This window comes from Pristiophorus japonicus, chromosome 17, assembly GCF_044704955.1.
Source record: "Pristiophorus japonicus isolate sPriJap1 chromosome 17, sPriJap1.hap1, whole genome shotgun sequence".
In the NCBI taxonomy this organism is placed as follows: Eukaryota; Metazoa; Chordata; class Chondrichthyes; family Pristiophoridae; genus Pristiophorus; species Pristiophorus japonicus.
In genome coordinates, this window is record NC_091993.1 from 95427601 (window position 1) to 95448439 (window position 20839).

Here is a 20839-nt window from a genome sequence, read left to right on the forward strand (position 1 = left end):
TGAATTCAGATCATGATTCAGGGAGTATAATGCCAAAGTCTGGCGAAAGAAAGATAGACAGATATCTATTTTCAGGAAATTCTAAATCCAGTATATTATAAAAATAAATCTATTTAGTGTAGGTTACAAATCAATGGCCACTCAGTGAATTGTAGACATGCAGGTCACTCATTCACATTCTGGCAGAAAAATACATTTTGGAATGCATATCAATCATCCTGCCTTCCATTATTATTAATTTAACATTGTGATTTTTAATTATATTTGGATATTCAGACATTGAAGAAATTCACAAGCATTGTTTTAATATTTTATTAAATGAGATTTTTCCTTTCTGGAAAAAATGGGAATTTCAATACCAAAAGAATTAAAAATCTGTGCTCACTCATTAAAAACCATCTGGAATATTTGATCATAGTCCGTTTATATTTTAAGTATTAATATTTGAAAGCAATACTATGGACCATTTCTCTCTTTTCCAATGAAAGCTTCCATCCTGGTATCAGTGAAGGAAATGGAGCTCAGTTGGCCTGTGGAACCAGTAAAAACATGCAAATCTAAAAATAATTAATAGATTTCAATTACTGTTTTCAATTGTAAGTCTAATTTCCCTATTGGTAGAATTTTGGCACATTGTGAGCATAATCCTCTAAATTATACACAAAATATAAACAATGAAAAGGTTCTTTTACATACTGATTGTGACACACTGTAATATGACATATTTTACTTCAGTAATATTTTTAATTCATGCACTTATGTTTTAAGATATGTAGATCCTAATTTAACTACTTATTTTTTCATGCAAAATAAAATGTTATAAAATAAAACTAATTTTCAAAGTAGATTTGTCATTATGAAATTCTGAAACTTGCTGCCTGCTGCATTTTCATTACCAAATAGTGTTCCTAAAAGCAGCTTCCAAATAATCTTTATCTAATGTTGTTGTTGTATTATGTTAAAGTCTTAAGTTGTATATATGTATTGTATTTGTTAAGTCATGAAATTGTAGCTCAGCCATCATTTTGATATCCTATATGTCAAGCTGCTTTCATCTTTTAAAGAATTTGCATTTTAAGAATTAATATCAAACAAAACTGATCTTATGGAAGAAATATATTTACAAATCTTAACTTTAGAGATGTACTTTACATAATTGTTGCTGATAGCTCAAAAACAGAAACATGGCAGATTGTGTGGTAAAAAAAGGGTAGGTTAGATAAGTAGATTTAATAGATTTCTGTAGTGAAGTTTAAGCTGTATTGCAATTTCAATCAAATTTGTATACAGCTTAAAGGGATAACTGGGCTGGGGGAAGATTTCCAGGTGTACTGAAATTGTAAACGTGTTTATAAAGAATAGATTTTTTTTTTCATATCACAAAAGGAAATCTACTCCCAAACGCGTAAAATATTTTAAGCAAATGTAGTACCTTATTTACAAGAGAAAGTTTGACATACCAGATATTTGTTTTTACAAAGTCAGTTATAAAGCAAAATGAAAGATCATGGAATATGAATTTGAATAAGCGCTTAAAAACCATGGCAACCATAACTAAAGACCCCTAAAATAGAAAGACTTGTTCAAATCATTTTATTGTTGTCAGATTTAAAGTATTTCTTTCCCTAGCCTTTCAGATATTCATGTACTATCATCCCCTGGCTGTGATAAGAAGCAACTTATCTGCTTCTGTATCTCTATCAATTTAATAAATACAGATATGGCGCGTGGTGTTTCTGTTACTTGACTAGTAATCCAGAGGCCTGGACTAATAATCCAGAGATTGAGTTCAAATCTCACCAAGAGAATTTGAATTTAGTTTAAATTGGAAATAAAAACCTGTTGGATTGTCACTCATGTTCTTTATGGAAGGAAACCTGTTGTCTACTCGGTCTGGCATATTTGTAACTCCAGTTACACACCAAAGTGGTTGACTCTACTGTCCTTTGCAGTGGTCTAGCAAGCCACTCAGTTGTATTAGGGATGGGCAATAAATGCTGGCCTTGGTAGCAATGCCCACATCCCAACAATGAATAATAATTATTTAAAAATCTGTAAGCAGGCATTACATCCACTGATTTTCTCACCCTTCTCATGGGATAGTGCTTGCCACTTGCCTCCAAATGAAGCAGACAAGATCAATTGCTGTGTGGGGAACTCCAGGCACAAACACATATTTATGTACTGCATGGTGAGGGTGCTAGTATGCCAACACACTGCATCGCCAGGTTGGCTCCTAACTTCCCTTTGCATCTTACATCAAGTAATTTATCACATTGAGTCACAGACGGATGAAGGCTGCGTCCATCTCCAAACCGAGAAATCCTCTCCATTTATTATCTGATCCTCGGTACGAATCCGGGACTCATTAGCTTCAAGAAACTGAACAGCCTTCTGCCAGATCTTCTTCATCTTTTTCCTGATGCAAAAAAAGTTTAAAGTAAAAGTTTTAAAAGTCCAATATAAAAATTCAATTCTTGTTTCAAAGAAAAGGCGCTATAAAAAATAATGACATGCGAGTCTCGGACAGATCTTGTTGAGGCAAAATAGGTGTAGAATTGTAGGGCTTGCCATACTCTCTACTCTGAAATACTGATTTCAATGAACCACTTCTAGTAAGATTTTTCCTCGTCCTCACTTGGGTAGTGTCGTGTTACTGCTTTGGTATTTTTATGGCTGACTGAATGATGGATATTCACAGTTAGTGATCAACTTAGGACAAGTTAAACTATCTCGAAGTGAGAGATAATCTTGTACACAAAACAAAGAACCTTGAATGTGATTTCCTAGTTGACTGTAGGCAGGAAATATCACCAGTAGTAGAAAGGAAGGGGCAGGGAAGATTGGTTGCCAAAGCACCAGCAAGTTTTTACTTCCTTGGTCAGGATCACTGCTGACAGTGAGACGGTCAAAGAAAAGGTTGGCCTTTTATCTGCTGCTAAAAAGTGAACTGCCCTGTAATTAATAATCTCCTCTAGTGTGGTTGACAACAATACAACATTTGTAGCATGGAAAGTCTGTCTGCACTATTAGCATAAATTAAATTGTCACTCACTACCAAAAAGGATAATTAATTTTTGGGCAATAGCATGAGTATTTGTGATAATCTTTTGATTTTGGTGCAGAAATACTGCTGCATTGCTGATGAGGTTAACCTGCTAGGAGCAATGAATGACAAGACCTAGATGGTATTTAGTTGATTAAAATATTGTAAAGCAGGTTAAAATATATATATATTTTTTTTTAAGTTCCTTGAGAAAATAGTACAAGTTGGAGTTGCAATAGTATGGAGATCTATTTGTTTAAGTCTGGGGATTCAGAAAATAAGGCACATCACCAGTCATACAGAAAATTTCTTGTAACTGTCACAAACTCACCTGTCTTTAGGTTGAATCAGGGTGTCACGGACATGGGGGACGGGGACATAAGGCACGAGTTCCAAATCCTTTTCCCAGTCTTGATTATGAGCACGAATGACAGCTGTTTTATTAAAAAATAAAATGAAAATAGATTGAGTTTTATTTGTGAACCTAACAATCTGAGAACCATAGATTACAATGTACGTATACATATTCATAAGACAGAGAGCCCAATTAAATCTATCCTGCTTTATTAGCCGAAAGACACAATATGATGCTTTAGCACTGACTATTTGATGAAATACTATCCCATGCTTATTGGTCAACCTTGAATATTGACCCAAGTGGTCATTTTGCAGGTGAAGCTCTTGACAGTGGGTGTCAGCAAGGTATTCAAAACTCTGCGGGAATCAAAACCAAGCCCAATCATATCCGTTCTGGATGTTCTCATAAACCCGCTTCGAGGAGGGATCCTTTGGATGGTAATAAAAAACGGGAACCCTAGCCAATTCTCCCCCATCCCAACTTATAAGCACGGATTCCAAATATAGTGACCCTATTGCTGCCTGGATGGGGTCAGGTTTCTCTCACTGACGTGGTATTGAACCTAGGACTTTCCTGGTCCGTATGGCGGATTGGATCAGCTCAGAGGTAGCAGAGCAGCTTTCCAAAATGCTTTTAAATTAAGTTAGAAATATAATTTGATTTGAATGTTCAGTTTCACAACTATATTGGGAGTAACCTAATTTGCTGTCAGCTACTGAACAGAAATAAACTCGACAATTACCCAAAAGTGTGATATTACTGCTGTAAGATTCTACAGATTTTAAGTTGGAGACAGAAAGCATGAGAGAAAGAACAGTGGTGCATGTGTGCAAGTCTTGAAACTAACATACCGCCGAATAAATTCCATGTTACATAGCACTTATCTGAACACTTGCACACACAAGCAATATCCCACAAACCCAACTGGCAATTTTAGCAACATGCAATACAGATTTTATAAATAAGTCAATAGAATTTATAAAAATCATATCGTACCTATGATTTTGTTCACCATTTCATACACAGCTTGTTGTTGTCCTTCCATTTTCATCGATTGGTACTTTAGAAGTAGCAACATAATCCACAAGAGGCTTAAAACTTTATAAAAACACAGAAAAGTTCATAAGCTCACAAATTATTTTTCTGGCTTTTTTGTATTAAATTATTTAAGCAATGTGTGTTCAACAACAGGAATGAATTGAAAAGATACAACTCTGGCTTCCTACATCTGCTTCCTACATCTACTTCCTCCCTTTGCTCTGATGTTCTGTCTCTACTCAGCTGCCTAAGTTCCAAGCTCTGGAACATCCTCCCTAAACCTCTCCGCCTCTCTTTCCTCCTTTAAGACACTCCTGAAAACCTACCTTTTTGACCAAGCTTTTGGTCATCTGACGTAATTTCTTCTTATGTGGTTCGGTGTCAAATTTTTGTCTTAAAATACTCCAGTGAAGTGCCTTGGGACATTTTACTATGGTAAAGGCACTATATAAATACAAGTTGTTGTTGTAATTGCTACTCTCCTAAACTCCTACTCTTAATTTCTCTACTTTATTCCTTCTCTTTCCTTTAAAAACCTCCTCAAAAACTATTTATTTAACCACTCTTTTGATTATCGCTCCTAATTCTTCTACTGCTTAGAATTACAAGTATTATTTAAATGTATATTGCAGCATCAGTCCTTGTAACATAATGCAATGTTTCAGAGTTTTATATAAATATAAGCAACAGTGGTCAAAATCATCAAGGACTTGCATACTTAGAGGGCATTCCTCTGGAGGTAGGTTTTGAGGAGGCTTTTAAAGGTGGAGGGATTTGAGGAAGTAGTTTTGGAGAGTAGAGCCAGGAAAACTGAAGGCTGCGATATACGGACAGTGACAGCAGAATACGGTAGTGTAATGGTTATGTTATTGACCTAGTAATCGAGAGACTTGGACAAGTTCAATTTCTGCCAGTTTGAAAATTTAAATTCAGTTGAACAAAATCTGAAAATAAAAAGCTGGATTATTGTAAAAACCTAACTGGTTCACTAATGTCCTTTAGGTAAGGAAACCTGCCGAATGGTTGGGGTTGATTTTACATATTAATGCTGTAGTTCTCTGGCACTGGTGTTTAAGTCTGTGCTTAGCCAGTGAGTGGACTATAAGTGTGCTTTGTTTACCAGCATTGAAGCACTGACCACACTTGATCAGCTCCGCTGGGCAGGCCACATCGTTCGCATGCCAGACATGAGACTCCCAAAGCAAGCGCTCTACTCGGAACTCCTTCACAGCAAACGAGCCAAAGATGGGCAGAGGAAACGTTACAGGGACACCCTCAAAGCCTCCCTGAAAAAGTGCAACATCCCCACCGACACCTGGGAGTCCCTGGCCAAAGACCGTCCTAAGTGGAGGAAGTGCATCCGGGAGAGCGCTGAGTACTTCGAGTCTCATCGCCGAGAGCATGCAGAAATCAAGCGCAGGCAGCGGAAAGAGCGTGCGGCAAACCTGTCCCACCCACCCTTTCCCTCAATGACTATCTGTCCCACCTCTGACAGGGACTGTGGTTCTCGAATTGGACTGTTCAGCCACCTAAGGACTCATTTTAAGAGTGGAAGCAAATCTTCCTCGATTCCGAGGGACTGCCTATGATATGATGATTTGTTTATACTACAAATGAAGCCTATTTAATTCATTTAAAACACCAAGCAGCCTCAATAGGATTAAAAGAACAAACGTGCATTTGTATAGTGGATTTCAAAACTTCAGGATGTCCCAAAGTGCTTCACAGCTAATACATTTTAAATTATAATGAAATTGTTGATTTGTAGGTAAACATAGCAGCCAATATGCACAAGCAAAATACCACAAACAGCAACAAGATAAATGATTAGTTAATTTGTTTTTGGTCATGTGTCCAAGATAGCAAAACACTCCCCTGCTCTTCTTTGAATAGTGCCATGTGATCATATAAATCCACCTGACCATGCCTCGGATTAACGCTTCATCCAATACACGGCACCTGCAACAATGCAGCGAGCGGTCTCTCAGTACTGTATTGAAGTGTCAGCCTAAATTATGTGATCAAATCCTGGAGTTGGACAAACCCAAATCTTCTGACTCAGAGCCAAGAATGCTACTATTAAGTCAAGCTGACACTTTCGAGGTGAAAGTTTGTAGAGGCAGACCAGGGGAAAGAGCAGAGGCAAAAAGTAGAAGAACCAGAGAAAACAACAACTTGCCTCTAACATAGTAAAACGTCAACGTCCCAAGGTGCTTCACAGGAGTATTATGAAACAAAAAATTTGACACTGAGTCACATAACGTGAAATTAGGGCAGGTGACCAAAAGCTTGGTCAAAAAGGTGGGTTTTAAGGAACGTTTTAAAGGAGGAAAGATAAGTAGAGAGGCGGAGAGGTTTAGGCAAGGAATTCCAAAGCTATGGGCCTAGCCAACAGAAGGCACAGCCACCAAAGGATGGGCATTTATAATCAGGATGCTCAAGAGGGCAAAAAAATATCTTGAGGGCTGAAGGAGATTGTAGAGATAAGGAGGGGCAAGGCCATGGAGGAATTTGAAAAGAAGGATGAAAATGTTGAAATCGATGTGTTGCTTAATCGGGAGCCAATGTAGGTCAGTGAGCACAGGGGTGATGGGTGAGCTGGACTTGGTGCGAGTTAAGACACGGCAGCCGAGTTTTGGATCACCTCAAATTTATGTAAGGTAGAATGTGGGAGGCCAGCCAGGAGAACTTTGGCCAACAGCTTACGTGCAAGAGTGCCGAAGTACTTTTAGTGATGGTATCTACACTCCATAAACCATCAGTTGTGGATAATGTCATAAGTCCAAATCCTTATTAATTATTGAGATTACCTGTTACTTTTTATAACAAACTCAGTAGAGTGATTACTAAAAAAGCAGTGATTTTATAGAGCTGCGGTATATGACTGTTTTGCCACAATAATCAAATTATAGAGGTTCGGTTACATGTTAAATTATAGGTTTGCTGCAATAAACATTAGAATATGATGTTTTTTATTCCATGCATAAAGAGTTAGTTGGAAAGGAGTTTCTAACATAAAACAATTTAAGCAAGTAATGAAGATATGGTAACCTTCTGAAAATAACTGAACTGCATAATATGAAGTAACTGCACATTTTCCCACATATCATATCTGTAATGCAACAAACATAAGATTTAGATTCAGAGTGATTCCTGCTAGTTCCTGGTTAGGGTAGAAACTGTTACTGCAGATACAGTAACCATAAGTGCTCCTCTTATCGAATATTGAGACCTTTTTTCAGCGATTATCTTATAAGGATTATTACCAAATCGGTCACTGTTCTTGGCTAGAGACACCTTCAATTACTATGGGGCTGATCATTTAAAAATCTAAAACAGTATATTACATGTACACTGATTAACCAATGACTTACCCAAGATAAACATTAACATTCTGCCAAGAATAGTAAAAATTGCATTACGGAGGCGACAATAAAAATTCATTTGTGGACGAGTAGATTCAAGACAGGTCACCTGATACACTGAAGTTACTGCTGCTTCAGAGTCTTCATCAACTAACCTGGAACAAGACATGCAAAAATACATATACTGATAAATAAGGAACTTTCTTCAAGAGCATGGCTGCAAGTGTCACTGTATTTTTAAAATCACTTACACATCAAAAAAAGTGAGATTCAAGGTAGTTATTCAAATCTGACAGTGACAATCTTTATTAAGGATCACTACCAAATGTGTTACTGTACTTTACCTAATTGCAAGACCATGAATTATGAGGTGATCTCAGTCAACTCACTGCTTATACTAAATATCAAGTAACTTTGGCATAACTTTGATCAGAAGCTTCTGCAACATACCACTTAGAGAATATATACTCAAAACCACAGTAACAATTTCTTAACGTTGCTAATACTTTCTTCCATTCCAACTTCAATTGTGAGCATTCTTGGTCAAAATAACCAACTATGTAGTCCTAGCAGTTTGATCATCTTTTTTGGGGAACAAAGTTAATACTGTACTCAAACATCTTTAAAATAATATCCATACTTTGCCACATGGTTTGACTTCTTTCATAATGCTGTAATCTTTCAGTACACTGCTTCTAATTAAGGAACATCAGTATTCAAGAAATAAAAGTGGTTTCATGATAGTATGAAGCAGTACAAAGCAGAAAATTCCCATCACTGAATTTTTTGCCTACTTGTTACCTCAACAACCAATGTTGATACTGAGTCCACAAGCAGAAGGTACACATAAGCAATGGGGGATGACTCACTGATTTCTCGGTGGGGATGACTTAGTGATTTCTCTTCCTTTCTATGGGAAAGCATTTTAATAGCATTTTAACACAAGGCCTTCCATGAAGGCAGGACCTCAAATTGACAACTTGCTGTATGACAAATCTCAGGTTCAAATCCACATTCTACCATTTCACCGACCAGTATTGCTGAGCACCAATGCACCTTCATTTAAAAAGTTTGAATGGCTTAAAAAAAAGTGAAATGAGCCAGTTTCCCATTAGCAACCCATCTAAAGTTACAAGGAGGTAGATTGCAACTTATCGAGAGGAGTAATGCATTAATGTTAGCTGTTTAAATATTATTGTAAAGATAATTTAAAAAATGTCTGAGCTCTACTAATATGATACTTAAGGTGCTGAGACAGTTAAACATTGTGCACTACAGCAAGGTTACCAAAATAGATTTAAATTCGGACTCTTGACATCCAAGCAAGACAATTTAATCCCATTTTAAGAACATAAGAAATCGGAGGAGTAGTAGGCCATTTGGCCCCTCGAGCCTGCTCCACCATTTAATAAGATCATGGCTGATCTTGGGTTCAGCTCCACTTCCCTGCCCACTCCCCATAACCCTTATTGTTCAAAAATCTGTCTATCTCCACCTTAAATATATTTAATGACCCAGCCTTCGTAGCTGTCTGGAGCAGAGAATTCCACAGATTTACGACCCTCTGAGACAAGAAATTCCTCCTCAGTTCTAAATGGGCGACCATTCTTAAACTATGCCCTCTAATTCTAGATTGACCACGAGTGGAAACATCCTCTCTGCATCCACCTTGTCTAGCCCCCTCAGTAACTTGTAGGTTTCAATAAGATCAACTCTCATTCTTCTAAACTCCAATGAGTGTAGGACCAACCTGCTCAACCTATCTTCATAAGTCAACCCCTTCGTCTCAGGAATCAACCTAGTAAACCTGCTCAGAACTGTCTCCAATGCAAGTGTATCCCTCTTTAAACAAGGTGACCAAAACTGTATGCAGTACTCTAGGTGTGGTCTCACCAATACCCTGTACAGGTGTTTTTCTTAATTTGAACCAACATTCTAATGGTGAAAAATAAGTCCTTCTAAAACATAGTCACATGGCCATAGCAAAAATTGCTTATCCATCTTGGTGAAATGGTAAGGTGACACTTCTCTTATGAAATGTGTATGTGAAATAATTGCAGTTTTCAATAAGCTTCTTTCAAAAGAAATAAAGAATGAGATAAAAGCAAAATTTCAAATCTGGACAAAAAGTGATTCAAACTTGAATTGTATCCCCAACCATCCATTATGTTATGCTGTACATATACCTGTACTAAGGCTGGGATTTACCTGACCTAGGCGGGCAATGTCGGTGGCGGGTCACGGCCGTGCTACTGGCTCCATCTGCTGTCTAAAATGAATTTACGTTGATACTGCCCACCCAGCGCATTTCCCAGTCCAATTAGAGGAAGCGGGTCTGGTTATGTCATTCATGAGGTGTCATCAGCAGGTTTACTTAAAGGGACCATTGCCAGCTTTCTTTTGACATTTGTGCTTTCAGTCTTCTACAGCATTGGAGTGCTGTAAGCACTGACAATCACTGCACAGAGGCAGAGGGCTGCACCCAGGTTCTCCCATGCCTCCCTCCATATGCTTATGAAGAGAGTCAGAGCTCGCAAGGAGGTCCTCTTCCCTTCCGATAGGCAGAAGAGACCTCCCCAGGAGACAAAAACAGCCTGGTTGCACTGCACAGGACGGCACAAGCAGGGATGTGGTCAGGAGGATCTGGCTGCAGTGGCGCTAACCTTTCAATGATCTGAATAGATCAGGAAACGCTAGTACAAAGCCACACTCAATCTCATCCTGCTGTGCCTCTCATCACATCCCCATCACTCTGCCTTCCCTACCCTACTCTTGCACATCCTTACTCACACCAACTTACTTTGCACCTCCACCAATCCCTCTCTATCTACATTATCACATTCCCATCTCAATAGCCACCCCTCACGCTCACCCTCATCCTAGTGCAATCACATTAAATAACAACGCACAAGGGTAGCCACTTCGGTGTTTTATCCAATGTTTATGTAAAGTTTCTATTAATGCACTGTCAAACATTAAAATCTTTATTTTCAACACTTTCTGGTCTTGGACAGATTCGTGTGCATGTTTGGAAGTGGCTTAGTGAGTTGCAGTGAATTGTGAGACATAACGGTACCCCCAACAAAGGTGATTCGTGTGAAAGTGATGGCTTGGTCATTGTCAGGATGCTTTATGGTGTTGGTGTGGAGTGGTGCCAACCTGGCACATCATGTGGTAAGCCAGGGTGTACAGCATAAAGTTAAGTAAATCTGGCCATGATGATGCCATCCCTGGCTTCCCGGGCAGCAATGTGATCGGCTGCAGACGCCATCTATCCTGTTCAACATCAGGTGATTGCGGAAACGGTTGGTGCTGCTGGTGTGCCTGGTGATGCTGGTGTAAGGGTTCATTGTGGTCCAACTGAAGACCAAGATGAGACAGTATAAACGGCATCCCTGTTAATGAAATAGATGGCAGGTGAAGTATAGACAACAGAAGCGATCTGTTAATGGTGATCGGGGTAATGAGGTGAGACTGGATGGAGACTTGTGGAAAGGCTCACAGCATGCTAATTCTGTTGTGGAAATGTAATGAGTAACAGCTTGTGGCTGAGGAAAGTGATCTCTGTCAGGTGGGAGCTTTTACTGTTTAGATTTGAAGCTGTCAAGGAATCAGCTAGAGCAATGGCCACCGGACTCTCGCCTCATGTTGACTAACGTGGTCACCGAACAATGTGGTTCCTGTGGCCATGAAGTTAAATGCAAAACGTATGGTAAAAAAGCCTGTTAAGGGTCTGATAAGTACATTATAATGCATTTAATTGGGTCGCCTGCTGCTGCCCTTCGAGTCTGCTCAGCGCTGAGACCCGACATTGGGAAAGGCGTGTTGCAGTGGGTTGACAGCAGGGTCCCAATCCACTGTCAAACAAAAAACACTTTCTCACCCGACCCGCCAACAATCCCTGGAAAATTCTGGCCTAAGTGTTTCCAGAATTGTTGAAAATGATAGGATTCAAATGCTGATTAGTTTCTGCTGGAAATCGGGGGGAAAAAACACAACTCACCTAATCCCAAGGTCCCGTGTACTCTGAATGATCCACTGAAGTGCCTCATAAAATTTTTCTACATTAGGAACATTTAAAATCTGGGAAAGCAATAAAATATAAGTGAGTAAACTACAACAAATACGGGCTTTTAAAAATAACTTTCTAGCTATTCTGGTAGATGGCCCTGTAAAGATCATACTTTGCCAGTCAAGATGGTGCTAATCACTTTCAAGAGGAAATTTCAGACTGCATTTAAAAAAAATCATGAACTCAAACCTAAATTTAGCATTGGATCACAGATAGTTTGAGGGTAAGATTGTCCTGCTGCCCTAGTTACTAAGCCCTGCAACATTAGTGACAAAATCAACATTTGATAAAAATTAAGAAAAACAGTAGATACAAAATTGTACAGAAAATCAGCAGAAAGTGGTCACTTATGAAATGCTGTGTGCTGGTGGCACTATCAACACATTAAAAGCATATTGCTAAGAGATACCAGGACTGTAACTGCAAATATTGCTTGATAATAAACTAGTTTCCAAAGCACCACAAATTAAATGTCACATCTGCTTTTATACATGTTTTAGAGGGCTATTAGTGCTACTGGTTCTCAACATGTGGGTCATTTGCAATTGCCAGCAACCCCAATGTAAACTTGCCTGATTTATTAAATAAGGCTGCTGGGAAGACCATTATTAGATCTTTCCAACAGCAGAATTTAGCAAGACTGACAAATTTACATTGGGATTGTCGCTGGTTACACACAACCATGCATGGCTAGCACATCTCTAAGGGCAGCAGAAAAGCAGTTTATAAGAGGAGTTAATGCCCAGAATGTTCAGACTAATAATCTAGGGCTAGAAATTTTAATGTTTAGCTCCTTTGTGTGAGCCAACAGCACATATTGCAAAGTTGTGCATGCACAGCCCATAATTTTCCATCCATTAAAGTTAATGGACAGAAAACCACTGCCTTTGAGAGCACCATTTCACAATGTGCACTCCTAGCATGCAGCAAGGAATACCAAATCCAAATTTTTACCCCTTAATGCCAGGAATAGAAAATCAGACATACGGAATGGAGAAAATGTAAAATCTGAAATATCACACTCAGTCAGATTTATCCAGCTCCAAACTAAAGGTAATCTTGTAAATATACTTGTAACATTTACCTGGATAACAACACATTAGCAGAATCATCAGTTTGTTTTAAGAATGTATACTATGGATTTTTGGGCTCTTGCTAACATATAGTTCCAATGGTATCAATCCGATGATAAAAAATCACCTTAGTACAGGCATGTGTTTGCTTATCTACCAGCATTCCTTCTAATCTTTTACCTTTTCTTCTTCTCTCCTGAAGCCAGAGACTAATTCTGAGATATGCTTATAGGTTTTATGACTTGCAAGCCTGGTGATGTGACTTATACGCTGGTGTAAAAATAATTCTATATGAATCTTTATAGTAATTAGCTTAAAGAGTAATTGTGATCATTTTCATAACATACCCCCAAAATGGTTTCTTATTACAACCTTATTCTAATGTCACATTTCTTTCCGTTAAACTGACATTCATTAAATACTAGTGAAATTGCTATGCCCAATGCTAGTAACATGACAACAGTAACATGTTTGTATGAACCTCCTTTGTCCACTATTTTAAGACTCATTGACAGATTTTATTTTAAATGAGTTAATATCTCCATTAAGATGGTGGACAAAGGAATTTTCTATGAACGTATTAACATTTATATGGTAATGTTGCAAAGCTGAATTTCACCCATGTCTTTTTATATTGATTTCTATTATCATGTTCTATAGCCCAAATCTCCTGACCCTGCAAGCTGCAAATAAGCTTTAACTGACTCTATTTAGCTTGAAAAATATTTTCACATTAAAATGCATTACTTACTGCTAAGTGTCTCTTTACATCATTGACTGGCACACATTTACTCTTCAGTAGTGATTCAGATCCACATTCAAATTCACCTACAAGTTCAGAAATTAAACAATTCCTTTTAAATACAATCATCCATTTCAGAACTAAAAATGAACATCTAAGTGCATTTCTAAGGAAGAGGCTATGTTCCCACACAGAAAGATGAGTCATCGCTACCTGTGACTGACAAGCAGCAGCACAGAGCCTCCATACACCTCTTGACTATAGTTATGGTTGGTGCAAGGGATGTGAAACCAGGGAAAAACTAAAGACAGACTAGTTTTAAGTACAAAGAAGTTGGCTTAAATGATGCAAATCAAAAATTTTACACAAAAACATTGTGGTGTGCCAGAATTTGTTTTAACCTTTTACCTTCATTAAAAATACCCTAAATATCCTAGTGAATGAAATTTGTTTAGAACATAAGAACATAAGAAATAGTAGTAGTAGTAGTACTCTATATAATCCATCAAGTCTGTTCCAGCATTGAATAAGATCATCGCTGATCTTCTACCTCAACTTCATTTTCCGGCCCAATCCCCAGATTCTCTTAGTGTCCAAAAACCTATCGATGGCTGGGCATCCACATCCTTTGGGATAGAGAATTACAAAGATTCACAACCCTCCGATGAAGAAATTTCTCCTCAACTCAGTCCTAAATGGCTGACCCCTTATCCTGAGACTATGACCACTAGTTCTAGACTCTCCAGCCAGGAGAAACAGCCTCTCAGCATCTACTGTCAAGCCCTCCAGGAATATTATATGCTTCCAGAACAGCTTCCTTGGGTACTGAACTGGGCAAAATCTTGTGTAGAAAGAATGGGTTAACAGCTTGAACATCTGAAATGTGGCTCCACTGATGACTTAGTAAATTAATTTGGTGAATAGCTCAGCCATACAGACAAGGTAAATCTCAGGTTTGCTCCCTGATCTATGCCAAGTTAGCTCAATTTTAACTCAGGTGACAGTAATGGATGCTACAATTGGCTTCATTGTTTCTTAATGGAAAACAATTGGTCAATGTCCTCTCTCCTGATCACTGTGTGAATGTCAGGTGGCACGGAATTAGGCTTGCCTGTGAAGCCACCCAGATCAAATAGTCTGTTGAGAATCACTGTTGATGACTAGTGGCCAATTGGGCAAGATATTTGCAACTATACCCAAAAGAAATTAACATCTCCAGATGAGGAAGGGACAGAAAGAGAAAAATATTGTACATCAGATACAGCTGCTGATCTGTGTAATTCTTAAAGAGGGATATAGCAATTCAGAACTCTCTACAGTACTAATGCAAGTTCTGCATACATGTTGCAGTGATGTATAACATGGTACTCTAAAATAAATTAGAAAATGTTTGTGAGGAGAGTAGTGCTGGATTTGTTAAGGAACTGTCTTTGTAATAGATTGTTCTCTCAAACCTGAATTTAGAGTTTGATTAATATTATGAATATATACCATGTTAAAACCTTCCAGTCTTGTTAAATAGGATAGAATTAATTGTATGCAATTAATTTTAACACTAGTTAGCTGCATGTTACTGTATCCACAATTCTGATTAAATTAAGTAACTTAATCTTCCCATAAACATTCTGCTTGGTGTTAAACTCTGTCGTAGATATTTCATATTTTCCTTAGCATCTTACAACTTTTTTTGTAGTTATATATTGTAATTTACAGGACAAGTACTTCCCCATTTTGAGATTATCCTCAAACTTACCTGCCATTTCTGCCAAATACTCATACAGTTTAGACAATATGATCATTATAGTTTTGTGTTCTTCAGCTTGGCAAAACTGGAAAAAATAACACGCTAAATTAGAATTAAATATTAATAAAAATAGTGTGTGTGAAATTTAACGGATCCAAAAATGAAAACGGCCAAAGTACTGCGAAAAGTTTGTATTTTAATAAGTATATATAGGTCCGATAAAAGTCACACATTACTTAATCTAGCCTATCTTTATTCAGAAACAAATAAAGAAATGTTCACTAGCTCAGTTTTACTTTAGCCTGCAAACATCTTTTTATTGGTTACTGTGTCTGAAGTTCTGGACCATCCTACTGCAAATATTACAGTGCAGAACAGTATCGTATAGAACAGTGACCTCTAGTGAGCTATTAATGCCACAGCAAAACATCAGTATATAGCGATTCGACACTTTTGAACTACATATGTGTTTATACATATGTAGTTCAAAAGTGTTAATATATACATAGGCATATCACAGATACCAGTTCAACAGTACAGCATCATAGGTCCGAATCAGCTGCGGAAAGGGTAGAATATGCCTTAGATTGAAGATGATCTGAATTTGCCATGAAGCATTACAACTATCCAATGTTAGTAGGGAAGTCAGAACTCTAACCTAATTCGGTCAAATGCATTGTTTCATGAAAAATTTTGGCAGACAATAACAAAGGACAGCAAGATTCTACAGGATCTTTCTGCTTCAGCTAACGGTGGATATTCAAATGTTCCTGTTTTAAGTTTCATTGTCCAAAAAGACAGAATTACATCAGAGTCAGTATCTTACAACTTTACTTGTTGCCAGACTTGAAGTTAAGTAATGCTCCATGTGATAACCTGCTTGGTGTGCAGTTAACAGAGTGGGCAAAAGAGAGACACCAGGTTTGGTTTACCAAAAAATATGAATTAGTAGCATTTGGATTTAACCCACTCTACTATAGTTAAATGCGATTGAGAGAAATGACTAGTAGAAACATTTTGCTACAGCAACTCTTTCCTACAATATATATGATTTTTGATTGTCATATTTGAATAAGCATTTCCTCTTAATGCGTCTGCATTAACGTCATGATTGACTCAGCTTCAATGGTCACTTCTGGTAAAGCAATCCCTATTTTAATAACCCTTTTGAGTGAAAAACCCTCTAATCTTCCCCTGTATATCTCTAGTACTAAGCCTAATTTTATGCCATGATCGTTGCGATTCATCAACCAATGGAAATAGTTCTTCACCATTTACTTTCTAAAACCCTCGCATAATTTTAAAAGTTTTAATTTTAACATCTAATTTTAAAGTTAAAATTTATATAGTGACCACTGTGCTTACTTGTAGTCTCCATCTTTTAGATCAAGGCAATAGAATTTGAACAAGACTGAACCACGAGTGCCATATTCCCTGATCATGAATCATCATATTACATAGTTACATAGAACTTGCAGCACAGAAACAGGTCATGCAGCCCAACTGGTCAATGCCAGTGTTTATGTTCCACGCGGACCTCCTGCTACCCCTCTTCAACTAACCTCATTAGCATAACCTCCCCTCCGCGACACCCTGGTCCATTCTACAGTCACCCCCAGCACCCCCTCCCCTTGGCACCCTACCGTGCAAGCGCAGGAGATGCAACACCTACCCTTTTACCTCCTCCCTTCCCACTGTACAGGGCCCCAAATACGCCTTCCAGTGAAACAGCAATTTACTTGTACTTCTTCCAATTTAGTATACTGTATTCGCTGCTCACGCTGTGGTCTTCTCTACAATGGGGAGACCAAATGCCGATCGGGTGACTGCTTTGCAGAACACCTCCATTCAGTCTGTAAGCGTGACCCCCGAGTTTCTGATCATTTGTCACTTTTAATTCCCTGCTCCACTCCCACTCTGACATCTCCGTCCTCGTCCTCGTCCTCGGCCTCCTACACTGTTCCAGTGAAGTTCAACGCAAGCTCAAGGAACAGCATCTCATCTTTCGTTTAGGCACTTTACAGCCTTCTGGACTCAACATAGAGTTCAACAATTTCAGACCATAACCTTTGCCTATATTTGGCTCCCTTTCCTTCTTTTTTTAACCCCATCACCCCCACTCCCCTCCCGATCTTACGTAATTTTTTCTGTTTCCCATGGCAGTTGGTTATTATTCCGCCATTCACACCCTACCAAGACTAACCTGCGATTACCATCTCAAGCCGGCCCATCATCCCTTTTGTCTCTGTAATCTCTCTTGTCTTCCACCCTATCACAGACCTTCCCTTTTGTTCTTTCCTCTCCTCTCTTCCCTTCCCTTCCCCTCCCCTCCCCTCCCACTTTCAGTGCTCAAGAATCTGTTTATTTCGAACATTCACCAGTTCTGACGAAGGGTCATCGACCTGAAATGTTAACTTTGTTTCCCTCTCCACAGATGCTGCCTGATCCGTTGAGATTTCCAGCATTTTCAGTTTTTATTTCAGATTCCAGCATCTGCAGTATTTTGCTTTTGTATTAGCATAACCTCCTATTCTTTTCTCCCTATCTAGCTTTCCCTTAACTGCAGCAGGAAAGTTACAAATATTTCAGTGATCGTAATGCAATTTTCACTTATACAGAATCTTTAACATAAAGCAGACACCGCAAGACACTTTACAAGGTGGGGGTGTAGAAAAGATTGCAGGAATTTGGGAGAGAAATTAACCCATGGGAGAGAAATAGTAAGGCAGGCAGGGTAATTCCAGACTGTAGGGGCGTGGTAATGATGACCAAATCAGGAGCTCTGTTGCTGACAGAGTTGTGATTTGAACTGATCATTTGCAGTGGAGTGCTGGCAATGTAGAACTTGTACATACATTAAACTATAACTATTCTGAAAATACTTGATGTGTTTCACTGATCATCCTTTGCAAAGGGCTAAATGATCCTTTCAGAAATCAGACTGTTCCTGTGCTAAGGGAGAAGGCAGAGCTCCGCAGGGGTATTGTTGGCAGACAATGCAGTTCTACAACTGATTTGTTATGGGTTACCAACAAGTATTTTTGTAATTACTTTGGCAGCAGTTAGGACTGGAGAAATAGTTATTCAGAAATTCAAACATAAGTTTGAAGTACGATTTTAACATTCTTATTTTAAAGCTGTGAAACAGACTGTAGTGGACTCACTGGAAACTTAGCCTTGCTTGAATACACAGAAATATCTAAATCCATGCATTTCCACTGGGCCTCCTCAATATTGACAGAGCCTCCTGATATTGAGGAGGGGTGGAGTGAATATCAAATTTGGATTTGGGTATTCAGTTTCATGTAACAAACTCCAGATTAAAATTTACCATTATCCAAGAAAGAGTCAACTGTAACATTAAAAAAAAGAAAATAGTTACTCACTGCATCCGTTTTACCACTGCAATCCACTGGCAACATCTTAACTAAAATAAAGAAAACCACAGATTATATAATTCTATACAAACGCATTTGTGATAGTCAAACACAAGTATCTGATTTGCTAAACAGAGGATTCCTATACTAGTTTTCCGTTTGATGTCTAGAAAATGGGTCAAAAGGCAGGAAAAGCTAATACCTGTATAGAAATTCAAGCCAATATCATTGTAAACAGTTATATAGTCTTCCTGAAATAAATATTCAGAATCAGCAATTAGGCAGTACAAATGTTAGAACAGGACTCAGAATTAAGGTTACAGATATGCTGAAAAGCAGCACCGGTAACTGAGAAATCTAACGGGTATGAATTAAAAAAACAATGCATCAAAAACTAAAAATGTATTACTTGAGCCTTACACATAAGCAAAGGTTTCTTAAAACAATCTACAGTTACATTACATCTGCTTATATTGTTCTGCTGGCATGAAATTTCAACTTTAAAAAATGTCTGCCTTGTTAACTATTTCTCCTGAACTAAATATACTCTTGTTTTTGAACAACTATAAATGTGCACTGATACAAATCAAACCGGTTTGTTACACAAGAAGCTGTATTTAGCATTACTGGCAGTGTGCCTGGTAATTCTATCCTGAAATGGGAAAAGTTGTGCACACTACATCTTTCTCAGACAGCACATGGCACAGTTCATCGTTACCTGACTCAGATAAAACAACCAGGGTTTCCATTCCTGTGCTATCCAGCAGCACCTGCTGGGAAACCAACTACTGGGGAAGAACCTGGGAGGGGACTCAATGGGCCAAAAAGTACCTTCATGGTAGATGAAAAATATATACAGAAACAAAATTGAAAAGAATTTCTTTATCGCGAGGATTAATTTTTTTTTAAATAGCAGGTAAATATTTACCTGGAATATATATGTCTAACAAGTGCTTGTTTAAATCCACCTGGATTATACAAGTGTGATGTAGCTGCCTTGTAATTTCAAAAAACTGCACAACATGTTTTTACATTTTTTGTAAAATTCTTTATCTACATTATAATTCCTTTGCTTAATAAGAATAAAAACACAAGTGTTATATGTGTTGCTATAACTAGCTGCTGCACGAGTATTCACAATGGACGCAGCAGTTGTGGATATTAGTGTTACTACCGAGGAGTGTGATAATTATTAACATAGGAATATTAGGAACAGAAGTACGCCATTCAGTCCTTCGAGCCTGCTCTTCTATTCAACTAGATCATGGCAGATCTGTACCTCAACTCCATTTATATGCCTTTGCTCTATTTCTGTTGATATCCTTACCTAAAAAAAATCTATCTATCCCAGTCCTGAAAAGTCCAATTATCATAGCATCCACAGCTGTTGGGGAGGGAAGAGTTTCAGATTTCTACTGCCCTTCGTGTGAACAAATGATTCCTGATTTTTCTCCTGAACCTTGTTCTCAATTTCCCTGCCAGAGGAAATCGTTTCTCCATGTCTACCCTATCAAAACCTTTTAACATTTTAAACACCTCAATCAGATCACCCTGACTGATTAAAGTCTGTCAAAAGGTCACCCATTACTTATCACTTAAAGGGCTAGATTTTCGGTTTTCAGCGAAAACGATAGTTTTACGCCAAAACTACCGTTTTTCGGCTGAACTTTCAACCTCATCGGTAAAGTTGGCGTTGCACAACGATTCATGGTGCAAACCGTGAGTTTCGGCAATTTTAGTCCGGGGCCGATAGTATTGCAGGAGAGGCCTTGGGAGGTGGGGAAAAACAAAGAAAAATTGCAAAAAAACATTAAAAAAACCATTACCTACTAAATCGCTGAAAAAGAATTAAAAAATAAAAACTTTAACTTAACTTTTTTTGCAGGTCTTCATACTTACCACAGCTAGCAGGGCTGCACCAACAGGTTTGACCTGTCGCTATTCTGGGCACAGCGTAAGGGTCGGGAGAGAGCCGAAAGTACAATGCAAATGCAATCTGTGCCGTTGTACGTCGGTGCACCTCT

General features: G+C 38.3%; 1 protein-coding gene across 1 annotated transcript in view; it reads right to left on the reverse strand.

Moving 5' to 3' along the window:
- Positions 1-296: 296 nt before the first annotated feature.
- Positions 297-20839, reverse strand: part of LOC139227860 (inner nuclear membrane protein Man1-like) — a 34445-nt gene continuing 13902 nt past the window's right edge. The window contains exons 2-9 of the mRNA XM_070858948.1: positions 18825-18865; positions 15448-15523; positions 13704-13780; positions 11811-11890; positions 7817-7962; positions 4401-4502; positions 3378-3480; positions 297-2419 (exon numbers count right to left, since the gene is read on the reverse strand). Coding sequence (XP_070715049.1) covers positions 2272-2419; positions 3378-3480; positions 4401-4502; positions 7817-7962; positions 11811-11890; positions 13704-13780; positions 15448-15523; positions 18825-18865 — 773 coding nt within the window. The 3' untranslated portion in view covers positions 297-2271. The remainder of the gene's footprint in view (positions 2420-3377; positions 3481-4400; positions 4503-7816; positions 7963-11810; positions 11891-13703; positions 13781-15447; positions 15524-18824; positions 18866-20839) is intronic.